The 26,689-nt window shown below is 37.1% G+C and overlaps 1 protein-coding gene across 1 annotated transcript; it reads left to right on the top strand.

Annotated features, from left to right (window-relative positions):
* The first annotated feature begins 311 nt into the window (after positions 1–311).
* Positions 312–26,252, top strand: LOC115229709. Its single transcript, XM_029800020.2, has 8 exons — positions 312–1,703; positions 3,774–3,890; positions 7,074–7,168; positions 13,319–13,455; positions 15,507–15,670; positions 22,280–22,432; positions 23,196–23,243; positions 25,998–26,252. Exons 1-8 carry the CDS (start codon positions 527–529, stop codon positions 26,039–26,041), a joined length of 1,935 nt encoding a protein of 644 aa, XP_029655880.2. The 5' UTR covers positions 312–526; the 3' UTR covers positions 26,042–26,252.
* The last annotated feature ends 437 nt before the right edge of the window (positions 26,253–26,689 follow it).

Below are 26,689 nucleotides of genomic sequence, written 5' to 3'. Positions count from 1 at the left end.
TCAATTTAAGACAATACCGGTGGAACATTAACTGGGTCGGTTTCACTGGTTTTGGAGGGCTTGTCAAAGCCATGAGCACAGCCGTTCTTTCCAGATCAGAATGATAAGCATTTTTAAAACGACTACAGTTTTGAGAAATTCAATTATGTAATTCATTGAAATTTCCCGGTTTGACTGTTTGCAATTTGTAACTGGCAAGCAGCTTTTCTTTAATGAAACATGTATAAAACAGTTATTTTAGAAAAGTTACAAAAAAGATGTAAGTTAATTTAGATATGAATTTTAATAATTACACCCGCTTGTTAGTATGTGGGTAACTACGGACTTTTGAAGAATGGATATTGAAGATAAAACTGGTATCAGTGATTTTGCAATAAAAATTTCACAAATAAAACGTCAAACTAATTATGACGTCATCAAACTGGGGTAGATACAATAGAAACAGCTTTGAACTAATATAGTTCTGAAAATATTAAAAAATAAGCATTTCGGAATTAATCAAGCAAGAAGGTCGTTTGTTTCCACTATGTCAACATTAGAAAAACATCCTCTGTATACTCTGTCGACTTCCTGTGAAGACGACAAAACTATCATACACGCAGTTTTTACAGAGTCCATTTTAGGAAAACTGCAAGATTTTTTAAGAAACGCAACAGAGAGTTGTCTGCATCCCACTATTAAAATATATAACGATGGTACAGGTTTTATTCAAATTCCTGTATGTCCTTTAGAGACAGATAGCGAACAATATACATTTCATTTTAACTTATATTGTGTACAAGGTAAAGTCAATGGCGTTTTTTATTGTCTCCAGCAAGTGCTGTCAAAAAATGAAAACTGTATCAGTTCTTTAGGGTGTATCACTCATAAACTAGTTATGCATGGAAATCGTGATTCGTTTAAAGAATTCAGAAAAAGAATGCACGTGGAAGAAGCGAAAAAGAAACCTGCGAAAGAGATTTGTCTATCAAAGAATCTTAAATACAAAAAATTTCTCTCGCATTCAGATAATGAGGTTTCGAATTTTAATGCATCACTTTGTGATGGCTGGAATAATAAGGCCTTAATATCTGACAATTTATCTGGGGAATCTTCATTTTCATTGAGTAATGAGTTACATATTCCCTCGTACGTTAGGAAATCATCATTACGAAAGAGAATTATTCATTTGTTAGCTCTTCGACCATATAACAAGTGTGAACTACTTCGATTATTGAAAAGACATGGCATTTCCGAAAATGACAAAAAATCCTTTGAATTTAAATTAAGTGAAGTATCTACATGTTACAAAAGACAGCGATTTACTTTGACTATTCCTGCTTGGAAGGAAGTTGATGCTGCGTGGCCGTATTATAGAGTGGAGCAGCGACAACTTGTGAGAAGACGGCTAAATGCAATGTATCGTGGGACTTCAGATCGTCTAGAAGAGCATTTTCATTCAACAGATTTTGAATTTCTGGAAAAGAAACCAACATCAAATAATGGTTTACAGACTCTTAATCTCAACAATAAACAGAAATTTCTACAATCAGCTTTATGTCCCGAACCTAACCATTTAAGAAGATTCAAGGAAAGGTGTCATCCAAATGTTTTAGAGGATGTCGAGAAGCATTACCATAGTATTTCTGATATTCAGTCTTCTTTTCACTTACATAAAAATATGAGAATACCTATCTCTGAAACAATAGAAAGTAAACAGAAACGTAAGTATAAAAATCCATAGTTTTAAAAGCGAAAAAAATAATAAATATATAATTATAAGGAATTGAGACATGCAAGAATTATATTCTACGTAGTGTGTTACAGCTAATGAAATGAAGAAAATCCTTGCCCTTCTGGAGAAAAAGAAATTGAAATTTGTCTTTCTAAATTCCAATGAATTCGATGTCCGCAAAATATTCCTGTTTCCCTCTATTACACCAATCTAGATTAAGCTGGAGCACTATATATAACAATGAACATTATTCAATAATTATAATTGATCACTTTTTCTAAAGCTCCTCCTCCTCCAGAGAGAGCGGATTGACAATCAAACTGGACACAATATGACAATAAAAATAATGATTGTTTAAGCGAAAGCTGAGAGCTTGTTTGATGGTTTGCAAGAAGGGGAAAGTGCAACTTTTGATGCAAAACCTTGTCTGGCCAGTAAAATCTGGTCTGAAAGGTAAAATAAACGCCTAATTTTGCACACTGACCTGTGAAACTGACAATGCTGAAACAGAACCTGTAGTAATTATTATTCTGCGGAGCTGGGGAAAATAATTGCTGAAGTAGGCTACATACCAGAACAAATATACAGTATTGATAAAAATAGGATTTTATGAGTCTACATGTCTGTTAGAACTTTTATTTCAAGTGAAGAAAACTTAGCATCGGGTTGTTAAAGTTTCAAAAGTCGTCTTGCGCATCTTGTTGAAGGAAATGCTACTATTGATGTGAAATTACTACCCTTACTCCAAAAATACAATGATTTTCGAAGGTTATGCAAAATTTAATCTACCTATGATCTGACATTCAAATAGAAAGTCTTGAGGGACTATGAGCCTTTTGCGATACTGGTTTACAAACTTTCCTACCCTGCTGTGTCTCGTGTAATGTTTCCCAGAAAGTTTTTCTCGTTTTAGACAATACTTAGCCATTCAGTGAAATTAAAAGTGCTTTCTAATAATGTGAGAGTGGAGTATATTCCCAAGAACACGATTTCTTTGCTCCAATCAATGAACTATAGTGTGATAGCAAGTTTCACAATATATCATATCAGAATTTCGAAACAATTCATAAAAAAGCAATTGATAGGAACTACAGTCGAGTCACAAAATGAAGTGAATCTTTCAGCGATATGAATGTTGTTTAATTTGGAAAATATATGTCCGGTTTATATCAGGGGTTTTATAGATTTTCCACAAACAGAAGGGTTTAGTGGGAATATTCAGCAGTCAGATCTCTATATCAGATGTTACTATAAATTGTAGATTAATTGATTAGTTGCTCAGGTCCCATAGAGGAAGTTTGTCTAGGAAGCTGATTCTTTTAGAGGAGCAGAATGCTTAGTAAGAGGATATAGAAGCTCCACTGGGTCCTTTTCAGTTGACTTTCAAGAATATAGCTAAAGGGTTGGAATTTACCGGATAAGATTTGCAAATCTTTGCCGATGACAATCATAATTGTGAAATGTGAACGTAAAATTACAAAAGGACTATATACTGAGTTCAGTCCCCACACAGGAGCTGTTCAACGAAATGGCGTACTGTAAATGTTGAACAACTTTGAATGTTTGTCACCCTTGAAATAGTGATGATTATGTTCTGCAGAATAGAAAATAGTGTCCTTTTTTCTCCAAGTAATTCCCATTGCACCCTACCGACTGACATATTTTGTGATATGTATCCTAATGTAATATTTCTCGAAGAAAAGAAATTCATCGGAAAGCCTTATAACATCGAAATCAATGGGAAATTGATTTTCGTTTCACGGAATCCCACATTACGGTACAATTACAGAACGCAACGTTCCCGTAAAGCGGGAGGTGCCTAAGAGTTATTTCTCTTTATTACCGAGCTCTTCAATGTCTATTATTTTCATGTCCCACTTCAGAGTCTGTTGACATTCTCTCTCTACTCATAGTTCCTGTCCCAATCGAGATATTTTTCGACATCTCTACTATTCACATGCATACAAATGCTTTTCTTTACGCACATCTATCTCTTTCGATAGATAACATTGGTTCTCTTAGTTCCTGTTTTTGTTGTAAATAACTTTTTCTATTTTAGCGTGGTCCTTCGCAACTCTAGCTTGTCTCGTCATGGCAGAAGACAATAGTGTTGTTGAACTTAGACTTGGAGCAAGCTTTGATCCGAATCCTAGAGTTGCTTTCCATTCTGTCAGATGTAAGTACTGAAACTTTCTCTCGTGTATTCGCTTTATAATCACCTCTTTATTCGTTTTACTATTTCAAATGTTCCAAGTTCGGTCATGGTCGACTTCGCCTTTCGTCCTTCCGGGAAATCGATAAAGCAAGTAAAGTAATAGCAGAAGTTTTTCCGAATGTGTTATCGTCCGTATACTCGGTAATAGAGCTTCCATAACATTCGTGGATTTGCACCTACATTATAAATCATTATTTCGAATATATCCAGTGATTAGAATTGGTCTACAATTATGATCGTTGATGAAAGAGAATACAAGGTAACTGTGAAATATACTAAATATTGTTCTAATACCTTGATATTTCTCATTTAACAAATAATCATAAGCCAGCTGGTTATCAAATTAATCTCATTCTGTCGTGGACTGTTGTATGATCATTTAATTACACTTACAAATCTCTGAGATCAGATAGGAAACCTTATATAGTAACAGTCAGTTTAACCCAAATTAACCATCAGTGTTCCAGACGTGACCATCCTGCCTACCCTGTGTACTCTTATTTAAGACAGTGATATCTCTAGCATATCAGTCGGCCGCATAGAGATTTTCTCGTATCGTAACTTCTTTTTTTTTCTTGTGTGTATGTCAAACCTCGCCATCGGGTACTATTATATATATATATTAGTTGAAATACCCTTGATTATATGCATACCCGCATGCTTGCGCATACTTTTGTTGCGTAGTTTCGCTTCTGTTCATGTGCATCAAAAATAATCGTGCAAGTTAACTGTACTTGATTGAGAAATTTACGCCGCCATATGTTTAGCTAACAATATTGATGTTATGGTGTATGTCCGATGTATTGTAAAATATCACTGAGTTTGTGTTTTCTTGTTGGTTTGGAAGCGAAATTTATAGGAATAAGTATTCGTTTTAAATTTAAACTTATACAAAGGAAAATGAAACAAGTTAGTGCTTCGAATAAGAATTTTGATGAACAAAAGGTAAAATAAATTACTTGCACGCATGTTTGTGTGGGGAGAGAGAGAGAGAGAGAGGAGAGAGAGAGAGAGAGAGAGAGAGAGAGATTATAGGCCTAGGGTCTGAAGAAACGCTGTAAAGCTAAGCGCTTTATGGACGTGAAATTAAAGGTAACCTGGTAGACCGGCCGTATCTATCTATCTATCTATCTACCTATCTGTCTGTCTGTCTGTCTGCTCACGCGCACACAAAAATCGCTGTGTTAGAACTGGAAACCTTGTGGTAACAATCAGTTATGGCTAATTAGCACAAATCAACAATGAAAGAGCAAACCCATCATGAAAGGAGTATCTGTCGTACCCGTCAGTCAGATGTAATTTTCTTTATTTAAAGTTGTAATAAGTGGTTTAAGGAAAATTTAGCTCCTATTTCCAACAGATTGCCTGAGTGATGAATTGGCAGAATCATTAGAGCATCCGATAGCTTACCTCACCGTGCATTCTGACTGGTTGGCTCTTGATGGCAAAGGCAACACCGTAGCCATGCTGATCTTCATAGCTTTTGCCCCTTGCAAAAGATGTAGCCAGCTCCTGTTTCTTCACGCTGGTCTTCACCAGGTAGATAGGTCTCACTCTCCATGTGCTAAGAGACCTTGCTTTTTTGTTCTTTCGGAACTGAAAGAACATCATACCAGATGCCTTGCATTATTTATTCTGGCTCTTTGCATTTTGTGATCATATCCTGTATTGGTTTACATGGGTAGTAAACTGTTTCCGTCTCTCAGTTTAAATCCATTAGTCCTGTAGTGGATTCCATTGAACAAGCTTTTGGGCCAGGTTACTGTTCCCCAATCTCGGACACCCTGTGAAGGTTCATAGTCACTGTTTTCATGTTTGACTAGAAAAAAAGTGTAGCGCAGAACTGTAGCAAAGAAATGAATCGTCAACTGATAAATCATCATCACCGTTTAACATCCGCTTTCCATGCTAGCATGGGTTGGACGATTTGACTGAGGATTGGTGAACCAGATGGCTGCACCAGGCTCCAATCTGATCTGGTGAAGCTATCAACTGCTTGTAGTTTTTCTTCCTGGAATGTGGCAGAAGTTGTTCTCTATCTTCCCAGTTAGCCTTCCTTTGATATTGCTACACCTCTTATGTGTCCATAGCTTACACTGGGTACATCTTACAGAGTTTCTACCTATGCTTTTTCTACAGATCGAGCAGGGTCACTTTTTATTGAGTTGTGCCTACAACCAACTGATTAATGTTAGGGAGTAGTTGGAGTTGTAATTCATAAAAATATCGTGTTTAGGAAAGTGATTGTATGAGATCGTTTACGAGTGCTTGTGTAGTTCATTGCTGTGTAAATTATCAAATTAATGAATGATATCAATAAAAATATTTTGGCAATAAGAAATTTAAACAAACAAATGTAGGACATTCCTAGCAAATGATCAACTGCAGTCATTTACAGCAAATCAATGTATTTATTTTAAACTTAAAATTTCCATCATAATTTATGTAAAGTCTTTTAAGACATGTTCCCAATATTAGCTTAATAATAAAAAAGTTATTTTAGTAAATCTTTCCAAGTTCATGATTATGTTAAAAATTTACTGAAATACATAGATTGTGTATTTCATTAGGAATATAGCCATGAAACGGTTAAAAAAGCTTACTAATTTAAACTTGTTAGCTTTTTATTGCCATTGTGTTCTTAAATAATACATTATGAACTTTATATTTAACTTTTGAATATTTGTACTATAATATGTTAATGTATATATACTATAATGTTAGTATAATATAATACACCCACTAATATTGGTCCTTGTATGGTTTTGTGTTTGAGAAGTTTGCTTCACGACATATTTCTTCTCAGTTTAGTCCTGCTGTTCAAGCCCATGGACTGGACTGTGACCATTTTTTGCTCAGTTCAACATTGTCAACAGGCCCACAGGTGCCTTTTGCTGAGCCCCTCTATTGCAAGCATTCAGCTAGGTGAAGACAAAATAAGATGTAGTTTCTTCCTCCCTTACCCTTACCTGTTCCCAAGAAGTGTGGGGACTCCAAAATGTTAGAGGTACCGAAAAAGCCATAAATAATACCTAAAAGAACCTGCTTATTCAGTGAAGATAATATTTCTTAAAACATGACTAATATAAATGAAATCGTCTATCAGCTTGTCAGGTAATTTTAATTTTCTATTGATTATCTTAGATGACTTTAAACCAGCATCGGTTGATGTTACAAAAGAAGCTGCTTTAGAAGTTGGTGAGAAAAACCAAGTTACAATAACTGTGCCACATATTGAGGTAAGTTAGGATTATTGTATTGCAAAAAATCAGGCTAACTACCACACTGCATTCTGTCTTTAATTAAATTTAATTCCAGGAATTGTCTTTCTTGCTTTTCTTAATCAGAATTAATAACTCAGCTAATAATTTTTTCTATTCAGTACAGTTGTAGTTGTAATTGCCTCACTCATCATCATCATGTATATACCATAAATCCTCGAGTATAGTCCGCCCTTGAGTATAATACGCAGGGGATTTTTATGGGGCTGTACCTTTGAAAAATCTAAACATTGTGTATAATACGCACCCCTTCTCTAACTTGAGTCAAGGAGGTCTATATAACGTCCTTGGTTTGTAAAAATGTATACTGTAGTGTCCTTTATTATTATTGTATATATAACATAATGCTAACGTGTAGCTTTTTTGTGCATTTTGTTGGCAGAAAATAAAGAAATAACAGTTATAACGTTTAATAAATGTTGCTTACTGCAAGTTATGGATGATTCTTTTATGACTTCATTGCTTTCAGGCTTAGCTGAAGGTATTTTTGCGCCCAACATCACAAAAGGTGTCTGCATAAACATTGCTGAACAGCAAATAGAGACTCGGACATTGTTTAGGAAATATTTTTCATTTTTAACCTCGTATATAGTACGCACTAAGGATTTTGACCTTTAAATTTTGGGAAAAAAATGCAGATTATACTCAAGGATTTACGGTATATATATATATATATATATATATATATATATGTTAGCTTTTTATATATATATCATCACATGTATACATACACATCATCATTATATATATATATATATCATTATCATCATATATATACACACAAACATATATCATCATTATCATCATCATCATCGTTTAACATCCGCTTTCCATGCTAGCATGGGTTGGATGGTTCAACTGGGTTCTGGGAAGCCAGAAGGCTGCACCAGGCCCAGTCTGATCTGGCAGTGTTTCTACAGCTGGATGCCCTTCCTAACGCCAACTATATATATATATATATATATCATCATATATATATATATATATTATATATATATATATATCATCATATATATATATATATATATATATATATATATATATATATATCATCATATATATATATATATATATATATATATATATATCTCATCATCATCATCGTTTAACATCCGTTTTCCATGCTGGCATGGGTTGGACGGTTTGACTGAGGTCTGGAGAGCTAGCGGCTGCACCAGGCTCCAATCTGATCTGGCAAAGTTTCTACAGCTCGATGCTCGTCCTGATGCCAACCACTCTGAGAGTGTAGTGGGTGCTTTTTATGTGCCACTGGCACAGGAGCTGGTCAGGCGGGCCTGGCTTTGATCATGTTTGGATAGTGTTTTTTATGTGCCACCAGCATGGGATCCAGTCAGGGGGAACTGGCCACAACTACAATATTGGTTTTACTTGACTCAAGCATACAGGTCTTCTCAAGCATATATTGCCTGATGCATCAGGGGTATTCTTAACAGGGCCGCACATGTGTGGCTGCGATCTCACTTTTGTTGCCAGGTCATCTCAGTCATAGCATATCTCCAAAGGTCCTGGTCTCCTGTCATTGCCTCTGTGAGGCCCAATATTTGACGGCCATGCTTCACTACCTTGTCCCATGTCTTCCTGGGTCTACTTCCACAGGTTCCTTCTACAGTTAGTGAGTGGCACTTTCTCACGCAGCTGTCTTCATCCATATGTAACACATAACCATACTAGCACAGTCGCCTCTCTTGCACACCACATTTGATGCTTCTTATGCCCAACTTTTCTCTCAGGGCACTTACACTCTGTCATGTATGCACATTACATTACACATCCAGCGGATCATACTAGCTTCATTTCTTTCAAGCCTACGCATGTCCTCAGCATGCATGGTCCATGTTTCACTGCCGTGTAGCATGTCAGTTCGCACACATGCATCTTACAGTCTACCTTTCACCCTGAGCAAGAGACCTTTTGCTGTCAACAGAAGGTAGGAGCTCCCTGAACTTTGCCCAGGCTATTCTTACTCTAGTTGCTTCACTCTCAGAGCAGCTACCCTCACTACAGACTTGGTCGCCTGGGTAGTGGAAGCTATTAACTACTTCTGGTTTTTCCCCTTGACATGTGATGTAATCTGTTTTCTGTACATCATATATATATATATAAATATATTTATATATACATATCATATATCAATCCTGGCGTTAGGAAGGGCATCCAGCTGTAGAAACTCTGCCAGATCAAGATTGGAGCCTGGTGCAGCCATCTAGTTCACCAGCCCTCAATCAAATCATCCAACCCATGCTAGCATGGAAAGCAGACGTTAAACGATGATGATGATAATATATATATATATATAATAAATCAATAAATAAAATAAAACATATGCATATATACATACATATATGTACGTACCTACCTCTACATGTATATATACATGCATATATGGGTACAGGACACCAAAAAAAACGTCGAACACAATGAGAAACGAAAACATAAACACAAAACCAAGGAAATGGACATTTTCTTAAACAACGATAAAATAGAGTACAGGACATACAATACAAGGAAAATTCCCCTTCTTCAGTCGCCTTTGTTTCATCTACTCCGTGTTTCGAAGGTCAAGGTGAGACACGACTTTAATGAAACATTCCTTCCCGCGAAAAGCAAATTAAATAAAATTTGAGATTTTTTGGCGGAGAGGTAAAAATGGTAACAAAAAACAGGGCAGTAAAGACAGTACAAAATATAAACAGTAAAGGACAGGACAAGGAGAATAACAGTAACACAAACATTGAGAGCTGTTAAGCCAGAATGAACGAAAAAATATTATGAACGGTTTTGAGGACGGCAAGAGAGAGACAGGAAAGCCATCCACACTTAAAGGAAGCCAGGTCAGAAAGACAGTAGCAGAGCTCGTCATGGATCAATGATGGGAGGGAGGAGGAGGAGCAAGAGAAAGGGAGAGAAAAAAAGGGAATGATTGTAGAGAAAACCAGAAAGAATGAAGAATGAGAGAGAGAGAGAGAGAGAGGGAGAGACAGTAAGGTAGAAGAAAAGGAAACCCGAAAGGTTAAGAGTGCGCATCATTATTAATATTAAGAATATATATATATATATATATATATACACACACACACATATATATCATCACATATGTATGTATATAATGATTTTGCTTCGACAATACTCATAACCTGTTAGAACTTAATATGCATATGCTTCAGAAAAATGTTATGTGATTACATGAAATTAAAGAAATGGCAAAGAAACAGGAATTACATAATCAGCCTTGTTAGCTGTTTCTGCTATAAGATGCAGTGCATTCAGAGGTGAGTACTTATGCATCACCTTATTGCTCCTTGGAGCTTCTAAAAAAATATATAGCTCTGAGGAAGTTACAAGTGATGCACAAGCAGTCAAATCTTGGTGCACTGCATCTTATAGCAGAAACACCTGTAAGCTAATAAGGTTGATTGCATAATTCCTCCCTTGTCATTTCTTGAATTTCATTAAATATATGTATATATATATCATCATCATCATCATCGTTATATATATTTATCTTTAATTTCATTCTATGTATACACATATATATATACAGTGGGGGGGGGGGCATTTCCACTAATCCACTAACAGCTAATTAGCAAAGCTAACTTTTCATTTAGCTGATTAGCATTTCCGCTAACTTTGAAAGCTGTTAGCGGACCAGTTAGCTTCTGCTAAATTTAGTTCCGCTAACTTTCACCTGTTTTGGCAGGAGCAGTATAATAACAGCCAGGTTAGCTGGGTAACGAATGCCATGGAGACCAGTGAGGAGGGCAACAGCACCACCAGTGATTTCTTCAGCAACATCACCTGGTTCTTGAAGAGCAGGGGTCACAGGTCTCTGAAATCCAAGGCGCAGAACTTGGTGAGGATCTGGCTGGAGGCTGTCTCTAAGGGGGTCCTGACTTTTTGGGCGAGCAGGCCTTAATCGACCTGTTCACCTAACACCTCCATCTCATTCAATGCTGCGCCTATTCTCTTTAGGCAAAGATATTTTGAGGGCCAAGAGAGCCACCCTGTCAGATGATAACTTGAGAGGCTGATGTTTATGAAGGGCAACAGGCATCACATTAAGGTGATGGAGAAGGCCCAGCCAGAGTAGTACATCTTGATCATCATCTGATCTTGACATGATATTTATGCTATACTATATCTTTTTGATTCATTTAATACTTTTTGTACAGTAAATAAAGTGTATGTTGACTGAAAAACTAATGTTTAATTTCATTTGTTCATTTAATTATTTGCATACACCTTAATCGTCATCTGATCTTGGCATGCTACACCTTTTCGGAAAGCTCATTGTCTAAGCTACAACATGAAACTTTTAGTTCTCTAGGTCTGTTTTTAGAGGCTTTAGAGCCAAAAAACCAAATCGCAAATCCCTTCAGGTAGATGGCTCTGTTCGATCTGTAGAAAAGGTGTAAGTAGAAACTGCATAAGATGTACCCACTGTGAGCTACAGATATATAAGAGGTGCAGCAATATCAGGGGAAGGTTAACAGGGAAAATAGTTTGTGTGTGTAGAAGATGTACAGGTACAATTAACACTAAAAATGTACAGAAAATTGACTCCATCAAATGCCGGAGGGGAAAACTAGAAGTAGTTGATAGCTTCCGTTACCTAGGTGACCAAGTCAGTAGTGGAGGTAGATGCTCCGAGAGCCATAGTAACCATGCCAAATCAGATTGGAACCTAGTGCAGCTCCCTAGCTTACCACTTCTCTAAATGAATAATGAGCAGTTTTTCTGAAGGAAATTAAACTTGCACAATGGGCTGAAATTTGATTGCTGAACCATGGGGAGACTACACAGGTGGATAAGTGTCTGGATGTCCATTTACCTAACAGTTTAAAATTTGAACAGCAAACCACATATGTACTATGCACATGTTTAAAGTGCTTGGAGAGCATATATGAATGGTACACTAAATGAATAGTAAGCAGTTTTCTAAAGAAAATTATATTCAGCCGAACTGAAATTTGAACATCAAACCACCAGTAGACTATCCTCACATATAAGTAGTTGGGAGAGTGTGTATGAATTGTTCATTAATATCCATGTACACAGTTCATGTAGCTTGCAAATTTTAAAATTTTATATATAAATTTTACAAATAAGCATTCCATTTATGGAATTTCTCTCAATGTACTACAGATTTATATATACATGTATATATGGTTTAGAATCTGTTGTTGATTCAGTAACCATTGATTTTCTTCTTTTATTACCATTTCAATTCCTTATTTATAATAATTATGCTTATATCTAACATTAGCACAAATCAATTAATTTTTGGAGAGATGTTTGGCTGACTATATCAGTCTCAGAAAGATGGTCAAGTAAATGTATCCCAGCAGAATTTGAGCTCAGGACGTAAAGGGGACATAACTAAATACCACAAGGTATTTTTTGTTTTGTTCCTTCCAATCCATCATCGCATTTAATAATATTAATTTTTTATAGATATACATAAGATCAATTATTTGATTGAGTTGGTTAGATGAAAAAAAAAATCAACCCTTCTACTTGACTGATACTTTGTTTTATTGATCCCGGAGGGATGAAATGCAAAGTTGACCACAGCAGGATTTGAACTCAAGAATATTAAGTAACTAAATACTGCAAGGCTTTTTGCCTGGTAGTTATGACATTGGACCAATGGCATCATGATCATAAGCTTAAATTGTATTGAGCAAGACATATAACTCCTTTGTTCTAGATTGTGTGACTGGTTAAAAATTTCACTTTGAGCATACTCCATGGCTATTTAGTCTTTAGTAGGAAGTGCACTCAGCTGTAATAAACAATTATTCTAATTGTTTACATTCACTAACGGATTCATGAGACTGCCACCTACTTAACCTTTCTACTGTCTAATAAAGCTACAACAGAAGGAACACACTTGGACATATCCGCAAAGAAAGAAGATACAGTAGAATTAGACTCTAGCTTGGTTCATGGCTTATGGTAGGCAATGGTAAATAAATCACCTCGCTCTCATGCAAGCAAGTTAAAAGAGATTTAAAATAGTAAATAAAATTTTTAAAAATTGTGTTGAGAAATGACTTAAATTGGTATTTATTTTCCATCTGTCTTCAGAGTTCAGGTACGACACACACTGTGTATAAAGGAAATAAAAGGACATGTCCAAAAGAGTGTGTCCTTATTATTGATAATGCCTCCGGATCAGTTACACTGGAAAAACTCTCCAACACCATACAAGTGAAGAAAACTAGGTAAGTGTGACAGTCTCATTAAAGAGATTTTAATTGGATTTAGTTATTGTTTAGCACTCCCCACCCCAGCCCTACTTCTGTCCTGATCTAGCTAGCCTATGATGAAAGAATTTCCTCCTATGACCAACTTGTTTTTTTGCACACCAGGGATTATATTGTCCAGTATATATTTTATAATATAAGCTGAAGGCAGCGAGCTGGCAGAAACGTTAGCACGCCGGGTGAAATGTGCAGCCGTATTTCGTCTGCCGTTATGTTCTGAGTTCAAATTCCACCGAGGTTGACTTTGCCATTCATCCTTTCGGGGTCAATAAATTAAGTACCAGTTACGCCTTGAGGTCGACGTAATCGACTTGATCCGTTTGTCTGCCCTTGTTTGTCCTCTCTGTGTTTAGCCCCTTGTGGGTAGTAAAGAAATATATATATTTTATAATATAAGCTGGTAGAGTGTGTGTGTGCGCACACACACACACACACACACACACACACACAAATATATACAGAGAGTGATGAAAGCAATGATCTAGTCATATATACATATACACAGTAAATATATGATCATGCGCGCACACACACACTGAGGATGTAGCCACAGGGGTGGCTGTGTGGTAAGAAGCTTGCTTACCAGCCACATGGTTCCAGGTTCAGTCCCATTGCATGGCACCTTGGGCAAGTGTCTTCTAATATAGCCTTGTGAGTGGATTTGGTAGATGGAAACTGAAAGAAGCCTGTTGTGTATATAGATGTATGTATGTATGTATGTGTGTGTTTCTGTATTTATTTATTTGTGTGTCAGTGTTTGTCTCCCCACCATTGCTTGACAACTGATATTGGTGTGTTTCTGCCCTTGTGACTTAGCGGATTGGCAAAAGAATACGTCCTTAGGTTTGTTTGACTAAAGGTGGTACTCCAGCATGGCTGCAGTCAAATGACTGAAACAAGTAAACGAATAAAGAAAATATATATGTGACACGTAAAAATATATATGTGGCACGTAAAAAGCACCCACTACACTCACGGAGTGGTTGGCGTTAGGAAGGGCATCCAGCTGTAGAAACACTGCCAGATCAGACTGGAGCCTGGTGCAGCCTCCTGGCTTCCCAGACCCCGGTCGAACCATCCAACCCATGCTAACAAGGAAAGCGGACGCGAAACAATGATGATGATGATGTGACAAATATTTGTTCCACTGTTGATGTACAAGTGTTCAAAAGGAAAGTTAACTGAATCAATTTCACCAGTCACAAAGACCGGCAAAGGCCAAGAGCACATCTCTTTCCTCCAGATTTATCCAATACAAAACAAAAAATGATTCATGCTCAAATATATTTCAGGACCTATCCTGTTACCTCATTTTGTGTCTACATAAATGACTTCACCGCAGTGGTTCTCAATCAATTTTTGTCTATGGACTCCTTGGATTCATATTTTACTATACTGGACCTCCATAGCCATTCAAACCTCATTGATCATCATCATAATCATCATCATCATTTAATGATGATTGTAACATTTTATGAAAAAGAACATTTTATTTGGATAGGAAGTTGGAATGTTCATGACTGAAACCATTTAAAAAAAAAAAATTGTATCTATTCTTTTTACAACATCATCATTGCTTATAGATATTCAGTGTGCCAATAACCATTTCACTATGTTTCTAATGACAAGAATGGCAAAGCAGTATTTGAAACTCAGCATATCGCAAGAGACTTTATTCATAAAGCAGTGTTTTGGGTATTTTCTCACTGGTGTTATATCCTTGACTGATATACATTGCCAAAAGATATAAACTTACACATACAACAGGCTTCCAGCCAGTTTCTATCTACCAAATACTACTCACAAGTTATTGGTTACCCTAAAGATATACTAGAAGTTTCCTGAAACATGGCCAACTTAAAGTATTAAAAGCAACAACTTCACAACTTTCTATGCAATATATTTATAACATCTTATACTGATCAGTGATGACAATCATCAGTCATGAAAAAATATAATCTTTATTTTTTTAATTATATAGTTATTTTTACTTCTTTTTCTATTTTTAGAGCTGAAGGTTCTAGTCGTCTTTCTATGAGGCCACTCACTCCTGTTGACAGTAGTAAAATGAAAACATCACCTCCGAAAAGTGGCAAAATGTCTCAGCATAGTCCATCTTCCTTTAAAGAGTGTTCTCCAGCTTTGACACCAGTTGAACCTGATAACAACAGAGGTAAGTAATATATAAGTTTGCTTCCCAACCACATAGTTTTGGGTTCAGTCCCACTGAGTGGCATCTTGTTTACTATAACCCCATGTTGACCAAAGCCTTATGGGTGAATTTGGTTGATGGAAACTGAAAGAAACCTGTCATACATATATCGTCATCCTCATCATTCCATGCTGGCATGGGCTGGATGATTTGACAGGAGCTGGCTTGGTAGAAGACTGCACCAGATGTCTGTGTCTGTTTTGGCATGCTTCTTATAGCAGGATGCCCTTCCTAACATCAACCACTCCACAGAGTGCATGTGTGTATGTGTATATATATATATATATTGTATTTTGGGATGGTCATTTTTTTCTCAAATAAATACACACACTATATATTTGTTCTTCACTCGTCTATTATTGTTCTTATTCTAACTCATGTCTATTGTCCAAAAATCTTCCATCACACGTCTGTGACCTCCTCAGTGACGCTTTCCATATTGTGTGTGCTCTTGCTCTGCTTATTCTATTCTGTTCTTCTATGATGTGTATCCTTATATGCACATGCATCTGTGTTTTGTGTGTGTGTGATTGTTCTTAGTAGCATTATGATCCTCTCCTCAGGCCTGTCCCCTGCCCTGTTGAGCGCTGCTGCTGCTGCCCTTGAACTCGATTTTTTGTACCATTGTAACTCACTGTGCTTGTGTGTTTGACCACGATGGCAGCAGCATGGGCGAACATACAAACACAGTAAGTTACAAGAACGGTACAAAAAGTCGGGTTCAAGGGCAGCAGCAATGGCAACTGGGTAGGGGACAGGGCTGGGGAGCGGGTCGTAATGCTACTCAGAACAGTGACTTATATGCACACAAACACAGACACATGTGCATATAAGGATACACATCATATAAGAACAGAATGGAATAAGTGGAACAGGAGCACTCACGAAGATGGAAAGTGTCGCTGAGAAGGTCACACAGGAATGACAAAAGATTTCTGGACAATGGATATGAGTTAAAATAAGAACAGTAATAAATGAGTGAAGAACGAATATATAGTGCATGTGGTTAATTGGAAGAAAAATAAATAAATAAATGAACTACAACAATATCTATTCAACACACAACTTCACATCAAGAATCATGCAACACAAATTCATAAACATGTGTGTGTATATATGTACACATATATATATGTATACACATATATATATGTGTGTGTGTGTGTGTGTGCGCGTGTGCGTGCGTGTGTGTGTGTGTGCATGTGTGTGTGTGTTTGTGTGCATGTATATATGCAGTTTGTGTGTATGTATATATGTGGGTTTTTTGTACTTCTTTTATTTTTCAAAATTAAGATAAACAGTTCATTTTTAATCTAAAATATACTCTCTTGCATTTTCTACAATGCTCTTCCATCTATCTAGTAGACTGGCAAGGCTCCTCTTCCAAAATTTACTTGTCCGTGACAAAAAATACTCCTCGAGTACTGTACTGACCTCATCTACAGAATTCATATTTTTTTCTGTCCAAATGATTTTGAAGAATGCAGAATAAATGATAATCAGATGGGTCACTGTCCATCGATTATGGTGGATGGGGCATCATTTCTCATTTAAATTGATCCAGCTTTGGAATATCATCCTTGATGTATGTGGCCAAACATTATCCTGATGGAAGAACACCTTTCATCTTGCAACCAAAGATGGTCGTTTTTCTTTTAGTGCTGTCTTGAATGACTGGTTGAATGACCAGATCCAAGCTTCTCTGCTAGTTCTTCAATGGTTATGATGGGATTTTGTTCCACCAGGGTTTGCAGGACATCCTCGTCAAGTTCTAAAGATCTTCCAGGATGAGGCTTGTCTTCTAGGCTGTAGTTTTTGGTTCAGAATTTTGGAATCATTGTTGACACTGGCTTATGCTTATTGTCTGATCTCCATCTCCATCATCATCATCATCATCATTGTTTAACGTCCGCTTTCCATACTAGCATGGGTTGGACGATTTGACTGAGGACTGGCGAACCAGATGGCTGCACAAGGCTCCAATCTCGATCTGGCAGAGTTTCTACAGCTGGATGCCCTTCCTAATGCCAACCACTCCGAAAGTATAATGGGTGCTTTTCGTGCCACCAGCATGAGGGCCAGTCAGGCGGTACTGGCAACGGCCATGCTCAAATGTGTTTTTTACATGCCACCTGCACAGGAGTCAGTCCAGCGGCACTGGCAGTGACCTTGTTACTGCATTAATATTCCTTGCACTTTCTGTTGCATTGTTGCCTTTATTGAATCCATAAAGCAAAATATGCCGAATATGCTCCTTTATTTCTTCTATTATAGCTTTGAAAAAGTAACTGTTAGAATCAAACTGCACTCTTCAAAACTTGCACTAAGAATAAGGACAAGGTAAAATTACTACCTGCTTTTATAGCAAGTTGATGCAGGTAGCTTATCCCATCCCCCTCTATCTTTTAGCTTGTGCAATTGAATAAACCACATTATTTATGGGAAGACCCAATATATGTATGTTTGTGTATATTTGTGTCTCCTTCTCTTGACATCATGTGTAGTTGTAAGTCATTGTCACTGTCATACAAGCAGTGTCATTCATTTCCAGTATACTGTGAAAACATGTCTGGTTATGAGGAGGTATTATCTTGGTTGGTAACAAGTGAGGGTTGGTGATGGCAAGGGCATCCAACCATAGACAGTCTGCCTTAATAAATTCTATCTGATCCATGCAAGCATGGAAAAGTGGATGTTAAAATGAAATGATAAATGATGTATGTGTATGCTTGTGTCTCCTTATCTTGATGTTGCATAATAGTTGTGTGTGAGTAACACAATAATGCAGGCAGTATCTTTTATTTTCTGTCTTCTGTGAAAATATGTCTTGTTCATGGGGAAATATTGCTTTACTTAGAAAAAGGTTAGGGTTGGTGACAGAAAAGCATCCAGCCATAGAAAATCCATCTTGTCCAACCCATACTAGTATCGAGAAGTGGATGTTAAAAAAAACTGAAAACATTGATGACATTGTACTATGTAACTGATTTGCAACTTTAACCAGCTACAATACTGGCATCATAGGTAGTTGTACAAATCTCACATCAGTCATTATGTTATGTTACCAATGCTCTGATTCTGCTTTCTGTGTTTCAACCATAAAATGAGGGTTATATCTGATTAACACAGCTACCTATGCATTTCACAGTTAAATGGTTAGTTGTAGGAAGGATTTGTCCAATCTTTTCCATGAAAAGTGTACATATGTCAGTGAATCAGAAAGTAATACAATTTTTTATTTGCATAACTGTCTGACTCACCCTCTTATAATAAAGATAATGGGAACATAAGTAAGATGATATCATATTTGTGAGGCAAATTTTAATTGTGGAAAGAGCTAATGAGTCATTCAGATTACTCTGTCAAATGTGATACTTATTTATTTACATTGTTTTGAATTAGTCCTGCATTATTTTGTAGCTTCAAGATTTCAATGATGTGATTGTTTATTTTTAGAATAACATTGCAGGGTAAGTGTGAGAGGCCAAATCTGGCTGGCTTGAACATAAAATGGGTAGAACATTTAGGCCAAATATAGCCATTTTAAGTGAGTGTGAGATTGATGCTGCCAGACTAATTTTACATTATTGTAAATTCAGATCTTACTGGTGTAATTATATTGTACTCTCTATGTGAACTTTGTCTTTCACCCTTCTGGTATCAACAGAATAAAGTATTAGTCATTTACTGAGGTCAGTTTGTGCTTTTGTGTTTATGTTAGATATTAAGCTGTTCTCCTGAGCTAAACAACTAATTTCTGCTTTGTCCATTTGATCTGACTAAAGAATGAAGCAGGCTTATTGCCTTTCCATAAATGGAAACTCCGAGTTATGAAACATCCAGCAGTTATATCTGTCATGTTTGTGTGAGATATATAAACGTTTATTTGGAATTCACTATCCTATTTATCTTTCATCTTTTGCTTGTTTTGGTCATTAGACTATGGCCATGTCGGGGCACTGCCTTGATGAATTTTTAGTTGAATGAATCAACTCTGGTACTTATTCCATCAGTCTCTCTTGAGAACTGCAAAGTTATAGGGGTACAAACACAACACGAGTTGTCAAGCAGTGGTGGGAGACACATACACACACACACACCACACACATGCACACATACATACACATTTATATAAATAAAAGTGATATTCTGTCTGTCCCTCTGGGATTCCTGTATCTCAGTCTACATTTTGGTCTATATAAAGGTCTTGGAATCAGGATGATCCCGAGATTGAAAATCTGACCTTCATTTGATTCTTGAACATCCAGCATTAGGATCTGATGTAAGAGTATTTGGCTGTTATTTCTAGCTAATAGAACAACTATGAGAGGTTTCAAGCGGTTTGCAAGAGTTACCTCCCTTAGCTATAATACTAAACATGACATTCTGTGTCAGAAAACTGACCAAAACTTTTTGAATTTAATACTAAAACTTTGTGACAGTTACCTCTGTTACCTACAATAATAAACGTTACATTCTATCTGTCAACCACTGTTTCTTTACAGTGTACACCAAATTTCACAGTGACACAAAATTCTCCAAATGTGATACTCTGTGATGTTAATCTGAGATGGTAGGGTACCAATAAATGTTTTATTACTATTGCTCTCTCCAGTTTGGGGCTGATAGCCCAATCAGCCCTCTGTAGGAGCTTGTGTATAAGTCTGCAATGAGTGCAGCTTTCAGTATCCATCTATGAAATCCACTCACAAGGCTTTGGTTGGCCCAAGGTGCCATGAAGTGGGACTGAACTTGGGACCATGTGTTTGGGAAGGAAACATCTTACCCCACACCTATTTACTTTATATACTTTAATTTACATCTGTTTCTCTCTATCTTGTTAGTGTTTTCTTGGCTCTACTCAGTCCTCATCCAGCTAACATATGATTGTAGGTGTTCTAACAATGACCAGCTCTTTTATTTCAGTATCATATATCTAAGTCTAAATTGTCTAATATGCATATCATCATCATCATCATTTAAAAACCTGCTTCCCATGCTGGCATAGGTTGGATGGTTTGACTGAAGACTGGCATGGTTTCTACAGCTGGATGCCTTTCCTAATACCAACCACTCCAAGAGTGTAGTGGGTGCTTTTTATGTGCCACCAGCACGAGGGCCAGTCAAGTGGTTCTGGCATCGACCACGCTCGAATGGTATTTTTACGTGCCACCAGCATAGGAGCCATTCAAGTGGCACTGGCAAAGACCACGCTTAAATGGTGCTTTTTATGTGCCATTGGCATGGGACCAGTCAGGTGGCATTGTCAACGACCATGCTGAAATGATGCTTTTTACGTGCCACTGGCACGGTACTGGCATCAGCCACAACAATGATTTCACTTGACTCAGCAGGTCTTCTCAAGCACAGTTTGTTGCTCAATGATTGAAAGGTACTCTTAAACGTGCCGGTTATGCTATACTGACATAGGCCATGGTTACAGTCTCATTTGGCTTGCCAGGTCTTCTCAAGCACAGCATATCTCCAAAGGTCTTGGTTGCTTGTCATTGCCTCCATGAGGCCCAACGTTTGAAGGTCGTGCTTCACCACCTCATCCCAGGTTTTCCTGGGTCTACTGCTTCCACAGGTTTCCTCCACTGTAAGGGCATGACACTTTTTCACACAGCTGTCCTTATCCATATGCAATACATAGCCATACCAGCACAGTCGTCTCTCTTGCACACCACATTTGATGCTTCTTATATCCAACTTTTCTCTTAAGGTGCTTACACCCTGTCATGTATGTACACTGACACATCCAGCTGAGAATACTAGCTTCATTTCTTGCAAGCTTACACATGTCCTCAGCAGTCACAGCCCATGTTTCACTGCCATATAGCATGGCTGTTTGCACACCTGTGTCATACAGTCTACCTTTTACTTTGAGTGAGAGGCCCTTTGTTACCAGCAGAGGTAGGAGCTCTCTGAACTTTGCCTCTGGGCTTTCCCTGTCTTCAAACCCTTAATTGCTTTATCTACCAAGGTACTGTCAATTTGGATAGCTGGTCCATTTGTTGGGTCAACATTTAGCAGACTCTCTTTCTCTTTGTTTAGCAACCTTTCATAGTATAGTGGTATCTCCAAGTCTCTCTCTTCGCAGCCTCATTAAATGCAAGTGAGCCATCATACATGCGGACATATTTCTCTTCTATGACATCACGATTCTCTCTCTCTCTCTCTCTCTCTCTCACATACGCACACACACACATACCTTTTTTTTTGATAAAATAGGTGGAATTTGAGGGAGATTTTGTGGCTACTTTATGTGGGTTTAATCAGCATATAGAGGCTCCTTCATTGCTTGTATCAATCTACCTCACTTGTATTAGTTTCTAACTGTTATCCTGTATTCATCATTATCATCATCATCATCATTGTCATCATCATCGATAACATCTGTTTTCTATGCTTGCATGGGTTGGACGGTTTGACTGAGGTCTGGAGAGCCAGTGGCTGCACCAGGCTCCACTCTGGTATTATATTTAGCTTTTGCTGCAAAATAACTGTTCACTTTGTAGATTTCTGTGTTCAACTACATGTTGAGATTTTGTTGTTTCTGTTTTGTTCCAGATAATGGTAACAGTTCTCTAAATGTGTGTGCTCCAGTAGCGTTGACAAATAACATGTCAGAAAGCAGCAGTAGTAGTTCTTCATCAAGTGGCAGTGATGTGTCTAGTGATTCAGAATCAGACAACTCTGATTCAGAGGGAGGACCTAACAAAGGTAAACATTGTTTCAATTTGATGATTCGATGAATTTTGTAAAGATATTCCTCAGAAACTGCTTGATGGCTTTCCAGTTAACAAACTAAACAATCGTACCTCCTTCCATGTCAAACAACTAATGCACTCAATAGCAAATTGAATTTTCTGTCAGTTTTGGGGATGAATATTCCAATTGTTTGATAAACAAAACTACCAACTCATTGCTTTATTGTGTAAGTAGCTGAGTGTTTAAAATGTATTTGAGTCATTGTTGTAATTCTGAGGTTAACTCAACATGACACACTGTGAAAATTCTGGCCTCCTGTATATTTTTAGAATGATATTGTAAGGTAGGTATGAAAGGTTGGATCTGGTCAGTTTTAACATGAAATAAGTAGAATATTTGGGCTTCATTAAATGCTAAATGGTTAATCTGGCCCTACTTTCAGTGAGTCAGTGGCCAGCAAGTTGACAAACCTCTTTCACTGGGATTGCTGTTTTTAATTTTTTACTTCTTCATTTTCCACTTTCTCCTGGTCTTTCCTCCTCTTTTATTGCACTGTCTGAAGTACAATATCCAAAACATTTTAGAGATTAACTATTTTCATTTCCCTGAGTGTCGAGCGTGTAACATGGTTTGTGAACTCATTCCACTTTTTGTTGATTTTTATTTGCCAAATAGATACATATGTGTGCGTGTGTGTTTTATTAAGTATGTTGCTCATGCCAATAATTATGTTTATTTTCCTATTTTTAAAATCTTATTTGATATTTTTCTTCAGATACTCCTGCTCCATGTGATGTTCCATCGAAAGACCTTAGTACGTTAAGTAAGTATAATTTATTCTCATTTTTTTTTCATATGCAAGAAGGTGTTGAAAAGTCCATGGCTTTAAGGGTATTGTGAAAGGCTTGGTTGGGGGCCCAACCTTCCAACAGCTGCAATAAGTCTGTGAATCTAAGAAGGGAATCTGTTGTGATCCTCCTGTATTCTCTTTTACCCAAAGCCAGGAACTTTTCAGCACCCCTTCATATTCATTATGGTCATTGTAGTGTAACATTGACCAACGCATTTAACTCTCCTTGCTTTTATGTATCTTACTGACATGAAAAAAGGTTCTTTATTTACTTCACAGTTTCATTTTGAGTGGTATATCTAACATATGACCCAGTGTAACATCACCATCACCAGTCATAGTGTGCAGTTCCCACTGTATTGTAACAATTCAGGTCATCTGTGGCCTTCTCCCCCTCTTCTCACTAGCTTGTATAAAGAACTTCCTACTCTGTTTGATAGGTTGTTGTTATTTAAACTGAGCTTAGCTCTGTTCAGATATGTTGTTGATCAAATGAGTTCCAGTTGTGACTGCTTTACCTTTTTTTTTGCATAATATATCTAAGATTACATCATGTAGTATTTACTTCATTTTTTTAAGATGGTAGGGCATGATTTGAAAGGGGTTTGGCTGCTATTTCTCCATTTGAGTGACCACATAAAAGCTCCCTCAGTGGCTAAGAACATGCAGCTATCAAAAGTATTTTTACTGTTTACATCCATTCTTCAATGTGTGAGAGATGGTTAATTGTTAGAGTAGTTGTTGGGTGCCCTTCCTGCTATGATCGCTGTAGCTGTGAAGTAGTTGAGTTGTACTTTGTTCAAGGGTAGTACATGTTAGTTACTGAAATAATATTTAAACTTATAAGAATGTATTAGAAATGAAAATGTATTAACAAGGCACATTATGAATTAGTTAGTTGCTAAGTGAAATTATCTGTTAAAAGATCTGATCTGAAGATCCTGGACTTCACAAAAGAGATGATAGACCACAACAAGTAGTGAAGCTAGTTTAACCCTTTAGTGTTCAGATTAATCTATCGAATGCAATGCTTATTTGTTCACATTATTTTGAATTATTCAGGTTCAATATTTGCTTGTAACTTAGTTAATTTTTTACATCATCATCATCATCATTGTTTAACGTCTGCTTTCCATGCTAGCATGGATTGGACGATTTGACTGAGGTCTGGTGAACTAGATGGCTGCACCAGGTTCCAATCTGATCTGGCAGAGTTTCTACAGCTGGATGCCTTTCCTAACGCCAACCACTCCGAGAGTGTAGTGGGTGCTTTTATGTGCCACCAGCATGAGGGCTAGTAAGGCAGTACTGGCAGAGATTTTGTCAGTGGGGTGCTTATCTACCAGTGGATTATAGTTATGTAATTTTAACTGATCTTGCTGATTAAATTTGACTTTTATGGGCAGGTAAATTTAATTAATAGGTATAAAAGCAATAACATGGATAAACACTATATTTGAAATTCTTAATGCATCTTACCTGTTTGATTTGTTACTAAAATTATCCCAGATGTCAACTGCCAACAATTTTGCCACTTTTCAAGATGAGATAGATTAATTTGAATTAGCCGGTGGCATGCTGTGCCAGTGGCTCGTAAAAAGCACCATCTGTATGTGACCGATGCCAGCGCCGCCTTGACTGGCTTCCGTGCTGGTGGCACGTAAAAGGCACCAACCGATCATGGCCGTTGCCAGCCTCCCCTGGCACGTAAAAAGCACCCACTACACTCATGGAGTGGTCGGCGTTAGGAAGGGCATCCAGCTGTAGAAACACTGCCAGATGAGACTGGAGCCTGGTACAGCCTCCTGGCTTCCCAGACCCCGGTCGAACCATCCAACCCATGGAAAACGGATGTTAAACGATGATGATGATGTATATAATCAGTACAAGATTTTATTCTTTCTCTGTTTCATTCAAACATTTTCATTGTAAATAAAGTACAAAACTCTTTAACTAGTCAATATACCATTGGCTATGTACTCTTATACAATTTAATGAATACATTTACATAACAGAATGCATCTAATAAAAAATACTCATTAACAGGCGAGGCAAAGGTGAATACAGGTGTGTAACATACTGAAAATTAATCTGTATTTCTCACTTTCACATATTATTTGTAATAAAATGAAAGGAATACATGATAGTATTACTATCAAACAACAAAATATAGTTATGCCATATTTCTATCAGGAAGCTGTCCAAAACACCCTTTACACAAAGGCATTTTGCAAAACAAACCCATATGAGGTCTCGATATCCTTTTGCAGTTTTTCGTTTTTTACAACAAACACTCTGCAAAATTTTTCCACTTTATGGAAGTCAATATTTTCTCTGATGACATCCACCCCAGTTAATTTTACTTTTCTCTTAGTTCTGTGCTTTCTGGAAGTAAAGCCCTCATGTCACTGAGATGCGATGTCAGCCCAAAATTTCAAATTGTCATTGACCTTTGGTTGGTGGAGGTACCTTTGGTTGGTGGAGGTACTTGTGGCTTTTTACATATACAATACTAGCAGTATTGCCCGGCTCGTGCGCATTAAATGTAGCAGTGAAAAATAAAGAAAACAAAACGACAAAATATTGATATAAAATATCTAGATAGTTACCATTTTTTTTTTTTTTGCTATCAACTATGTGAATCCCCAACCTCCTCTTCCTCCTCTTCCTCCTCCACCAGAAAGTGTATCTCATTGTATATTTTATTCTCTCTTTCTATTTTTCAAGGTGAAGACTTACATTTGACTGAATCAGGCAGTGACAGTGAATGAACCCTCACGAATGTGGCTCTGTTTAACTAAACTTTGGCTGTGACATTTCTCTAATGACTGTCATCACGTGTTCTTTCTTCTATTGATCTCACTTTTCATGCATTCACATTGTTGATTGTATCATCTATCATCACTAGAAGTTATATAGTGGTCTAGAGATCAGAGGAACAGGTCATCATTGTATGAAATAAACCATTTCTTTTTAATTATCTGCAATTGTATTCTGTCTTTTGCTATCATCCTCCTCCTCATCATCATCATTGTGTACTGGTGATCCCAGTTGACAAATTTCCCAGTTCACCAAAATCTATCGCCTCATTTCTTTAATCTCTGGTTATAACATTTGGGTAGATGAGCTTATGACTTTTCCCACCAGCTGGTTGAGGTCTTTGATGAAAAAATGATGCTAGCTCACTTTTTGCTCTAAACCAGTACAAATTCTACCCTATGTTGTTTAATTGTTTGTGAGATGAGTGGTAAAGTCCAGTAAATTGTTTAGTGTTTAATGTTTTGAAAGCCTTAAGTAATAACATTCTAAACTGTATGCATGATTTTAAGTACCTAGGTTCATATATTATGATCTCAGAAAACGATTTCCTCACCCGGAAGGTAACAGTATGTTCAGCTTGCAAAAATTTTAGCCAATTG

The sequence above is a fragment of the Octopus sinensis genome, linkage group LG2, assembly GCF_006345805.1.
Source record: "Octopus sinensis linkage group LG2, ASM634580v1, whole genome shotgun sequence".
Classification (NCBI taxonomy): Eukaryota; Metazoa; Mollusca; class Cephalopoda; order Octopoda; family Octopodidae; genus Octopus; species Octopus sinensis.
The sequence above is the reverse complement of the archived record's forward strand: the minus strand, read 5'-3'. Positions and strand labels throughout refer to the sequence as shown.